Source organism: Salvia hispanica, chromosome 1 (assembly GCF_023119035.1).
Source record: "Salvia hispanica cultivar TCC Black 2014 chromosome 1, UniMelb_Shisp_WGS_1.0, whole genome shotgun sequence".
Lineage (NCBI taxonomy): Eukaryota > Viridiplantae > Streptophyta > Magnoliopsida > Lamiales > Lamiaceae > Salvia > Salvia hispanica.
This window is the reverse complement of record NC_062965.1, coordinates 16,647,779-16,658,586: the sequence shown is the minus strand read 5'-3', so window position 1 is coordinate 16,658,586 and position 10,808 is coordinate 16,647,779. Positions and strand designations below refer to the sequence as shown.

Sequence of the window (10,808 nt, the reverse complement as noted above, 5' to 3'; positions counted from 1 at the left end):
GCAACGTTGGTAGAGAATTTATGAATTTTTTTTGCTGTTATTTATTTAAAGAAATTATTTTTGTATTGTTAATTTGTTGTCATTGTATATAACTCCAACAAACAAAAATTCTTACTAGTAAAAGATATTATAATATCGTTTTTAATTAGTATACTACCCCTCCGTCCCAACTAAATTGAGTCGTATTCCTTTTTGGAACGTCCCAATAAAATTGTGTCATTTTCCTTTTTAGACAAAAAATAAAACATTCAATCACTCTTACTTTATTTCATCATTTACTTTACTCTTTCTGCATCTCTCCTATCTTTTTCTCTTTCCTATTTTGTTTTACTTTTATTTAATCTATTCAACACAATTTCTTAATCTTCATCCCCAAAAGTTTTGTGCTTCCTTCGTCCCAAAAGAATATGAACTTTCTAATTTAAAAAAAATCAAACAACACGTTATCTCTACACATTATTTTATTTACAACTTATACCATTATAATAATTCACTCTCTACTATATTATTTCTACTACTCTTTCTCTCTTTCTTACTTTTTTTCCTTATTTATTAAAATTCATATTGAATCTATTGTTCATATTCTTTAGAGATGGAGGGAGTATTATATTTTTAAGTTTATAATGCACGTATATTAGAAAGACAGAAAATTAGGAATAATATTATTGAAGTGGGCTATAGGAATAATTATTAGAGCACTAATTGCTAAATAATGTAGCGAAGGTGGGCCCACTTTCATCTAGTACTATCACCTAATAAAATAAAATCAATGAAAAATTGAAAATTTTACTCTCTCTCTCTCTCACACACACACACACAGGAGAGAACTGAACGCTTTCACATGTGCACTATTCCATCTGGTCTTGCTGCCTCTCTCTCTCATGTCCAGTTTAGGCATTAAAAAGGTTTTTGAGTTTCACAATCAAGAACTGAGCTTGCATTTCAGCACACCACAACTTTAGAGCTTCATATCTCCCTCTCTCTCACACACAAACACACACTGTGGGAGCATGGATTCCAATGCCATTCTCGATTATGCTCTCTTCCAACTCACCCCGACAAGAACAAGGTAAATCCTCTCACTCTCTGCTCCATCTCAACCGAATTCTTGAGTAATTGGATGTGTCTAATTGAATCTTCTGTTGGATTGGGAAAAAGATGCGATCTTGTTGTGTTTTGTGGGAGGAGGAGTGAGAAACTGGCATCTGGGCTTTTGGAGCCCTTCGTTGCTCACTTGCAATATGCTAAAGATCAGATTCCAAAAGGGGGTTATTCGATTACTCTTCGCCCCCCTCGTGATGATGCCTCATGGTTCACCAAGGCCACATTTCAGAGGTAATTTTGTAGGAATTATCTTATAATTGAGCTTTAAACTGTAGTTGGATTGGTATTTTTGGTGTGATTTAGATGAATATTGAAGCATTAGTGACACACTTGTTTGATCTTACTGTTGCTTTACTGTGGAGTCTTTATGAACTTTGACTCTTTGATGATTAGATAGACAATTACTGATAATCTTCACCAAGGCCACATTTCGAAGGTAACTTTGTAGCTAATAATTGAGGTTTAGACTGTGATTGGATTGGTATTTTTGGTGTGATTTAGATGGATATTGAAGCATTAGTGACTCACCTGTTTGATCTTAGTGTTGCTTTGCTCTGGAGCCTTTATGAGCCTTGGCTCTTTGATGATTAGATAGACAATTATGATAATCTTCACCAAGGTCACATTTCAAAAAAGGAATTTTGTAAGACCAATTTAATAATGGAGGTTTAAACTGTAGTTGGATTCGTCTTTTGGTTTGATATAGATGAATATTCATTAGTGAGACTTGTTGTTTCCAAAATTGCTTTTTTCTATAGAGTCTCTGTGACCTTTTCTTGGCTCTTGGGTGATTAGATAGACAATTACTGGTAATCTTCACCGATGCCACATTATAAAAGTTAATTATGGAGGACTATCTAATAATTGAGGTTTAAACAGTAGTTGGATCGGTATTTTGGGTGTGATTTAGATGGATATTGAAGCATTAGTACACATTTGTTGCTATTTGCTTTGCTGAGGAATCTTTATGAATTTCTCTTGGCTCTTCGGTGATTAAATATTCAGTTTACTGAATCTTTATGAAGTTATAAGAGTGTGGTGCTGAGAAAGAAAAGAGATTTGGGGTTAACTTTGTATCTTGGTGAAGGTTTATGTGTATAGATAGCTGTGGGTCAAAGAGGATATTGTTTTCTCATTTTTTTTCTGTATCTGTTTGTAACTGCAGATTTGTTCGTTTTGTGAGCACACCTGAGATTCTTGAGAGGATTATACGTATAGAGCGAGAAATTTTGCAGATTGATAGTTCAACTCAATCTAATGAAAATACTACAGTGGATGAGGCAGGGCATCCAGTGGAAGGTATACCAGCACACCCTTTTAATACCCTTTTAATACGAGTATCATATGATGTAGCAGATTTTTTTTGTCTCTTAGGCTATACTTGGTAAGTTATTATGTTTCCGATTTAAATTCATGATAGATTGAAAGTGTTGATAAGTTTTGAGATGTAAATCAATTCTGAGTTTACTTATCAAGAAAACATTGTGTTATTAGGGACTGATGGGAGTCTGAGGAAATCGACTAATTCTTCTAAGGTATTTTAACTAACAGTAAGAGGTAGATGATCATATTTAAGTTTTCACCTAACTCAGTTTTTTATAATGGCTGTTTAGTTATTGTCTGAAGAAGAAGATCATGGGGCTGAGCTGAGAGGACATTCTAGGTAGTTTATTCTCACTCTTGAAGCTATGTTGATTGTGTTGTAGCTCTGGAAACTAAGTCGTTTACTTGCTATTCGGAGCAGGGCTCGTCTTCAAAATTTGATGGATTCACGAAAAACATTGCTTCTGAAAGAGCAAGCCATGGCTTACGCCCGTGCAGTTGTGGTTGGATATGAAATGGAGGACATTGAGGATCTTATATGCTTTGCTGATACATTTGGAGCCTCGCGATTAAGGTGTGACTGCTACTTCTTCCTTGTTTCTGAATTAGTAAACGGATGAATAAATTAAACATGGTGTTGCCTTTTCTTGCTTTGGTAATGCCGAGAAATAGATCATTCAGTGAGGTGGGCACATAAGTAACAACTGAAACAATGCAATGAAAAAAAATACTACTTTCTACTAATTTGATGGCTTCTTCGATCTTTCTCGGCCTTGATAACTTTTACTCGTGTAGGGAGGCGTGCATCGATTTCAAGGAGCTTTATAATAGGAAACATTCCGATGATCAATGGAGGGATGAGTTAGCAGCAGTGCAAGCATCATCTATGACTGATCTTCCATATCTGGCAACATCTGGAGTTATGCTCACTGGTGAGAATTTTCATGGCAATGGATACTCCGTCCCACTCGAGAGAACTGGCTCCTCCGACACAGATAAGAGCAAAGGTACGTTCTACATTACAACGATGATGATGACTCCTCTTGCATAGGGTTCAGCGTGTCTAATCTATGAGCTCGGTCTGTTGCAGAAAGTAATTCTACGGGTGAACAGAGGCCGAATATGCAGCAGGTTCCATGGATGAATCAGATTCCTCCGTATATGTACAACTTTCAAGGCCCGATGCAGCAAATGCCGGCTTACCAAGGCTATCCTTACCCAGGTATGCCGCCGTATTATCCAGGCAATATGGGGTGGCCGTCTCCAGGTGGCCCTAATTCAACAAAGAATCACAGATCATCTCGGAGGAAGGAGAAAACTTTTAACACAGATAATTCTGAGGAAGATGAAAGTACTGCTTCTGGTGATTCAGATGTTGGGACCGATTCAAACGAGGAACAAGAGCAAGATAAGAAGCCTTCTTCGAGGGGGAAGAAGAACAAGAAGAAATCTTCCAAAACGGTTGTTATCCGTAACATAAACTACATAACTTCCCAGAGGCGCAATGGAGATGATAACGAGCATTCTGGGGAGTCTATGGGAGATGATGCAACAGTGTCGTTGGAGAAACATACTCGTAAAAGTAGAGGAAACCACGAACTCGGGAACAGCATTGATGCTGATGTCTCTGAAGGAGGGAAATCTGCTGATCCTTGGGGTGCTTTTCAGAACCTTCTGCTTAGCAATGAAGACTCGAATCCAACGAAGCATCACGCTGGAGATCCCATGGATGAACAATTTATGATGAACGATTCCAATGGTGGCAGAGTTTCACACGAAGCATTTGATTTGGGATCCGAGAAAGTGAAGAGACAGCCTTTAGCTAGTGATGATTCAGCTCTTGTGATTCACAGAGAGGGGGAGAATGGTAGCAACACTGACATTGTAGGTTTTGCTAATGGTGAAGAAACGCAGACGACCATGAAAAGAACTGTTTCTGAAAACGAGAACGCTTTGTTTGCACGGCAATCCATAGGATCACGAACCACCACACTGGGAGGTTTACAAGATTTCTCCTCGGAATCAGCCACTATTCGGAACAGGAGAGAGGAAGACTGGTTCGTTGTCAACTCGCAAACGCAAGAGGGAAAGCAATCGGGATTTGTCAACCACGACTCCTCCTATGCAAGTGACATGGTCAGGAAAGAAGCTGCCGGAGGAGCTGCTGTGGTTGACGACTCCTTCATCATAGAGTCGAGATCAAAAGCTGACGATCAGTATGTCTCTCACTGGAGATCAGACGTCATCATGGATGGCGAGATGGACATAGCCCCCCAGCCAGAAAATGGAAGCCCGGCCATTTCTGGCTCTGCTGAGCCTGATGACCTCTGTATGGTGCTTGTACGGGAGTCGCAAGAATCCGGTGCTTCCTGGACGCCTGACATGGATTATGAAGCCGAAATCTCTTACAGCGAAGCTGATAAAAAATCTCCCTCCTCCAAGATGAACGGTGAAGCTGCAGAGGAAGCTGCTGTCAATGGTAAACAAGCCAATGGCAAGAAAACTGCAGCTAAACCTCCCGTGAGATCTCGAGTCCCCACTGCTAAACCGGATCCTTATTCGAAGACGAAGAAGATATCTTCAGCAAGTAGGCTACTGACTCAAAAGAGCAAGCTGCAGAGGGTATTGAAACTACATATTTGCATAAAATTATATTCTTTATCCTACTTTCTTGCTCAATTCTTAAGATCTCGTGCAGGAAGAGGAGGAGCGCAAGAGACTGGAAGACGCGCTGATCCAACGCCAGAAGAGAATCGCAGAAAGGTCAGCTGCCAGCGGCTTATCTCCTGCAGCATCCAAGAAGCTTCCAGTCGGAAGCAAATCAGCGCCTCCTAAGCTCGACAGGGTCAGATCTTCGTCTGCTGCCCGTGCCCCGAAAAGCTAAGTCAGCCTAAACTCACTGCAATATGATTGTGTGAGTTGAGTTGAGTTGAGTTGAGTTGAGCTGAACTGTTGTTGTATAGTCTTGGTCTTGGTTTTGCATATGCCATTTTTTGAGATTGTATATTCAATTTATTTATTTTCCTAATAGTGTGTATCTATAAAAATAAATTGGATAATATACTTGTGTCGTGTCACCACAAACTGAAGTTGACTGCTGGAAATTTCATGGTTTCTTTTCTTTCTCATTCAACTATTTGCATCTATTGGAATATTAATGAGTTTCATATTATTGTTAAATAAACTTATTTATCAAGTCTATATTAAATACTCCCATTCCATGATTTAATGTAATTGAAAAAATACAACATACAAATATTTCTTATTATATCCTCGTTAGCTCACCCCAAATGTAAGATTGCTTACTTTGTGTTCATTAAATTGGAGTTAAGATTATTTTTCATGAAGTAAATATATGAGAATTTATCAATTTAGAAAGCTCATATATATTATATATATATATATGCAATAGTGAGCGTTACTATAGTGAGGATTGATAGGTTACATGTCCTACGTGAGCTTTGTATGTGAGCATCATTCTCGTTTAATGCACGTTTAGTGCTGTTCTTTTTTATTTATATATTTATTTTGATTCTAATACATTAAAAAATGTTAATGAAATTTTTAATTTCACAAAATTTAGAAAAATCAAAGCTCGATTGACTCATTTTCTCTTTAATTTAAAATTATTAAATTGATAAAATAACAAATCAAGCTTTAATTTTACGAATTTTATAAAATTAAAAATTTCAATAACATTTTTTAATGTATTAAAATCAAACTAAATACATAAATTGAAACAAACACGGCTAAACGGCATCAAACAAAAATAATGTTCACATAAAGAACTCACGTAAGATATGTAGGATATCATTTTTCTATAATACTATTTCATCTCTGAAATATAAGTGGTCGTGAATATATATGTGGAATTGTGGATGCTGTTACTACATACATAATTTAGGAGTCCATGTTATCATTTTTGGGTGTCTTTTTTTAGGAGTCCCGTTTAAAATATACCATAAATGGTAATAGGCCTTATATTCCATTAACTTTTTCCATTCACATTTTATTATAAAACTAATAGTAGTATAAAATTAGGACTCATATTCCACTATTTCTTTTACCAATTTTGTTTTACATTTATTAAAATCTGTGTCGAACTCAAATGGACTCCGAAAGTGGGACCGAGGGCATTTAAAATACAAACGTATTATAATAATAATTAAATAGGAAACAAAATTCAACCCCTAAAACCGCGAAAACAACGGCAATTCGCGGCTTTGTTTGTTGAAAAAAGACGTTAATGGAAATTCTCAGAGTTTGGCTCCCAATTTCTTCCCCAGTGAGAGAAAAAAATCGAAAAGGCGAAGAACGAAGATGCCCACTGGGGATTCATGAAGGGACAAACGACACTGGGCTATCGAATTATGTGCATTTTTTGGGTTGAATCAAATTCAGTTCTGATGTTTTTCGCGAGAGTATTTATCGTTTCTCTCTTCACAGTTTATTCCAATAAATATTCTCTCGACCAATTCTCGGAGTTTTTGTCAAACCAAGGGGAGCTCACCAAATATTCCTTCGATCAATTCTCGGAGTTTTTGTCAAACCAAGGGGAGCTCACGAATTTCTTCAATTTCGTAATCGGCGCCTTCCTCAATAGGAGGCATGAATTTAGGGGTTTTTTCGAGAGCTCGATAAAAGTTCTCATTGTTGTTGCTATGTCAGCTGGCGCCCTTTGTGGCGTCGCGCCTTTCATTTTTCGTAAGAAGAAGCCTTCTGGATTTGAGGTTTGTTTTTTCTCCAATTTTCCAGTTTTTTTTTAATCATTTTGATTGTGATGATCATCATCTTAGGGTTATTTCTATGTACTAGTTTTTTATGGTATTTCTGCGTTGATTGTAAGCTTAAATTAACAATATGATTGATCATCGGAATTCAAAAGAAATCATGTTTCCAATTGAGAAGTTCAGTGTTGATTGATTTGTGGTTTCTGAAATGAAGCTTGCAAGTTAAGAATATGAATTTAGCATGGAAAATTTGTGATCATTATCTAAGTATTATTTCCATGTACATGATTATTTTGTTTCTTTCCACATGTGTCAATTGAGAAATTCAGTGTTGATTGTTGTGTTTCTGAAATGAAACTTATAATGGAGTATGATATTGACATGGAATTTTGTGATGAAAAATGGCAGAAAAGTGAGGTTGAGACCAAAAAAGTTCCAAGCATAGTTACATCTAGAAATGTCAAGGTCAGGAATGTTCCAACAGTTGGAGTGGCTAGCAATTTTGCTCCCTTGAGTGAGATTAGGAACAAAATTGCCTGCCTCAGAGATTTGCTCGATTTCTCACCTTGCTCCGGCTCTGCTACTCTGCTTGAGGTAGCCAAATCTTGCTGCTTTTTGCTTGATTCAAGTTTAAACTGATCCTTATTGCATTGTCTTTACGTAGCTGTTGGTATTGACCCTTCATGATATTTTCCAACGCTATCCGGAGATCAAACCAGCTTCAGAATTTCAGGATGCATGCACTCATGAGGTTACCTCTTCTAGTCACAACTCTTGCAATACTGCTATGATTTTATTGTTTGGAAAAAAAGTGAAAATTGGTAGTGTTTGATATTGTTGGGGGGCAGGTTTTGAAAATCTTCTGTGATACTCTGCAATCACTGGGAAATCTGTGGACAACGGAGAAGTGGATGTTCCGTTGCAATTATGTTTCATCTACAAAATTGCAACACTCCGAGTTAGAGCATATTGGTATGTTGCATGATGGGCACAAATTAGTACAGGATTAATCTGTTCAAGTGGATAAAGCATTTTTTTTGGTTTTGTCACTTTGTAGCTGGGTTGATGCTCGAAGATATCATCAAGCTAGCTCGGGAGAGGTCATCTGATGAGGTGGATGATGATGACAATATGAGTGACTACAGCCCTGCAGGAAATCCGTTTTCAAAGGCGCGGTCTGGCCCTTATTTTGATATCAGATCACCATGTTGTGGATCTCCAATGACTCCTACTTCAGTCCTTCAAGGAGCGTGGAGGTCTCCGACAAGCTCTGAGGGGGAGCCGTGTTCGCCCCCTGTGCTCCTACCGGTTAGAGTTGGGAAACTAAGCCCCGTGGACATGAATCGTCTCTCCTTCCATATGGTTACTCGTGGAGCTGCTACTGCTCAAGATCCTCAATACATGGTCCTAATGAATAATTTTGGCAAGGAACCGAGAGAGGATGAAGTGCTGGACGAGATGGAAATGGTCGATATTGTTATTCATGATTCTCAAAATGATGGTACAAAGATTTCTTCTCTTGTGAGAAGAAATGGAAGAAACTGGATTGGTGTTATAAATCAGCCAACTCCACAGATGGTGATGGGGCCTTGTTTGCAAACAATGCTTGAGTTGCCTTTTCCAACACCATCGCAGCCCATATTGCTTCCCAAAAATGATCATGTTTTGACAGATCCAGTGCCTCTGCCACCAGCGTCATTTCCTCCTCCACCACCACCATTGCCACCGCCACTCACTGCACCAAGCAGTATTGCAGTTGCACCCCCTCCACCGCCACCACCCCCACTGCCAATGGCCGTGGTTAATCGTCCACCACCGCCACCCCCTCCTCTTCCCACACACACATCAACTGTTCCTCCACCACCTCCTCCACCCATGATGACCGCATCAAACGGAAAGGGACCAGCTATGCCACCGCCTCCTCCTCCGCCCATTGGTGCATCAAAGGGGCAGCCACCACCGCCACCATTTGCGCCAACTGGTAAAAACGGTTCAGCCCCACCACCCCCTCCCGGGGCTGCAGGCCTTCGTCTGAAGAAAGCAGCCTCCAGATTGAAGAGGTCTTCACAGATGGGCAATCTGTATCGAACTCTCAGAGGCAAAGTAGAAGGATTGGCTGTGCATGGGAAATCAGCAGGACGAAAGGCTAAAATCGGAGGAGGAGGGGGAGCCTCCGATGGAGGGAAACAAGGAATGGCCGATGCATTGGCAGAGATAACAAAAAGGTATTCACCAAATATATGATCACCATTCATTTCAAAAGTATTGAAACATGATTGCCTCAGGTCATCATACTTCATACAAATTGAAGAAGATGTCAAGAAATATGAGTCAGTGATAAAGGAGTTGAAAACCTCCATCGGTTCTTTCCAGACATCCGACATGGCTGAGCTCATCAAATTCCGCAAACATGTCGAGTCCCACCTCGAGAAACTAACCGATGAAACTCAGGTCTGATCATACAAGTCACTTCCTTGTCTTGACATCAATTCATAATCAAGAATCATAATAATTTATGACAGGTGCTAGCAAGATTTGAAGAGTTCCCCAGCAAGAAGCTGGAAGCTATAAGGATGTCTGCAGCTCTGCACTCAAAGTTGGATGGAATCGTCACCACTCTGCAGAACTGGCAACTAGTCGGGCCCGTTGGTAAACTCCTCGACAGAACTGAAGGCTACTTCAACAAGGTTAGTTTCATCAATTACTAGTTAAGATCCATTTTGTTCATTTCACTAACTGGCTGCCACATCCAGATCAAGGTGGAACTCGATGCACTTGAACGGACCAAAGACGAGGATCTTAAGAGATTCCAAGCTCAAAAGATCAATTTTGATTTCGGGATCCTCGTACGCATCAAAGAACTGTTGGTTGATGTTTCTTCTGGCTGCATGGAGCTGGCTCTTAAGGTCAGTTATTTCCAACACAAACTCATTGTTTTATATTCAATACATATGTGTATATATATGTATCCATGTGATTGATGCATGCAGGAGATGAGAGAATCCAAGGCTAAAGAAGTGAAAGAACAGAAAAATGGAGGGAAGGGTGGATCAGCGAAGATCCTGTGGAGGGCCTTCCAGTTTGCATTCCGTGTCTACACGTTCGCCGGTGGGCACGACGACCGGGCCGACAAGCTCACCAAGGAAGTGGCACATGAAATCGAGACCGAACACTAGTCAAACGATATACCCCGTGTTCGCTTTGTCACATGAAAAGCCCCAAAAACTGACCCCAAAAATCAAGAAAAAAGAAAATATATACATACACATAAAATATATACTTAGATGAACACGTCGACCTAACAAATGTAGATATTTGAGATGTCTATTTATTGAACTTGCTGGGATTTCAAGTGTATATGGTTCAGTAAATTATTTCGTGTAGAGAAGTAGCAATGACTTTGTGTCTGTGTGTGGAAGGTGAGCTTTGCATCACCACCATTTTAGAGGGAATTTTATTTAATTTTGGCTTGATTTGAGTTATTCATTTTGCATACTTTTTGTTTAGCTTTTAAATGCAATCTGAGGGTTGCTTATTAGTCTAAATTGCCATCTCTATTTCTTCTTGGTGTATCACTACCAATATTGTTATTAGGTCAATCCAATGTTAAGACTATATGATCATACTTAGGTAATATAGTGACTTTATGTT

At 39.1% G+C, this 10,808-nt stretch overlaps 2 protein-coding genes across 2 annotated transcripts; both read left to right on the top strand.

Moving 5' to 3' along the window:
* Positions 1-794: 794 nt before the first annotated feature.
* On the top strand, positions 795-5,555 carry LOC125201438 (COP1-interacting protein 7-like). The gene is made up of 9 exons (XM_048099549.1): positions 795-1,069; positions 1,159-1,335; positions 2,270-2,403; positions 2,599-2,639; positions 2,718-2,767; positions 2,849-3,001; positions 3,223-3,434; positions 3,518-5,049; positions 5,126-5,555. Exons 1-9 carry the CDS (start codon positions 1,011-1,013, stop codon positions 5,309-5,311), a joined length of 2,544 nt encoding a protein of 847 aa, XP_047955506.1. The 5' UTR covers positions 795-1,010; the 3' UTR covers positions 5,312-5,555.
* A 1,110-nt stretch (positions 5,556-6,665) lies between these two features.
* On the top strand, positions 6,666-10,619 carry LOC125215877. The gene is made up of 9 exons (XM_048117463.1): positions 6,666-7,157; positions 7,566-7,751; positions 7,822-7,908; positions 8,006-8,129; positions 8,215-9,382; positions 9,443-9,608; positions 9,680-9,844; positions 9,911-10,063; positions 10,148-10,619. Exons 1-9 carry the CDS (start codon positions 6,765-6,767, stop codon positions 10,331-10,333), a joined length of 2,628 nt encoding a protein of 875 aa, XP_047973420.1. The 5' UTR covers positions 6,666-6,764; the 3' UTR covers positions 10,334-10,619.
* Positions 10,620-10,808: the final 189 nt, after the last annotated feature.

What these genes read in the sequence shown, in the direction of transcription:
- LOC125201438 (XM_048099549.1), top strand. Translation starts at nt 1,011, where the DNA reads ATGGATTCCAATGCCATTCTCGATTATGCTCTCTTCCAACTCACCCCG. An exon ending in ACCAAGGCCACATTTCAGAG is followed by an intron (nt 1,336 to 2,269) that starts GTAATTTTGTAG and finishes TTGTAACTGCAG; the next exon opens with ATTTGTTCGTTTTGTGAGCA. An exon ending in CGACACAGATAAGAGCAAAG is followed by an intron (nt 3,435 to 3,517) that starts GTACGTTCTACA and finishes GGTCTGTTGCAG; the next exon opens with AAAGTAATTCTACGGGTGAA.
- LOC125215877 (XM_048117463.1), top strand. Translation starts at nt 6,765, where the DNA reads ATGAAGGGACAAACGACACTGGGCTATCGAATTATGTGCATTTTTTGG. An exon ending in AGAAGCCTTCTGGATTTGAG is followed by an intron (nt 7,158 to 7,565) that starts GTTTGTTTTTTC and finishes GAAAAATGGCAG; the next exon opens with AAAAGTGAGGTTGAGACCAA. An exon ending in GCATGGAGCTGGCTCTTAAG is followed by an intron (nt 10,064 to 10,147) that starts GTCAGTTATTTC and finishes TGATGCATGCAG; the next exon opens with GAGATGAGAGAATCCAAGGC.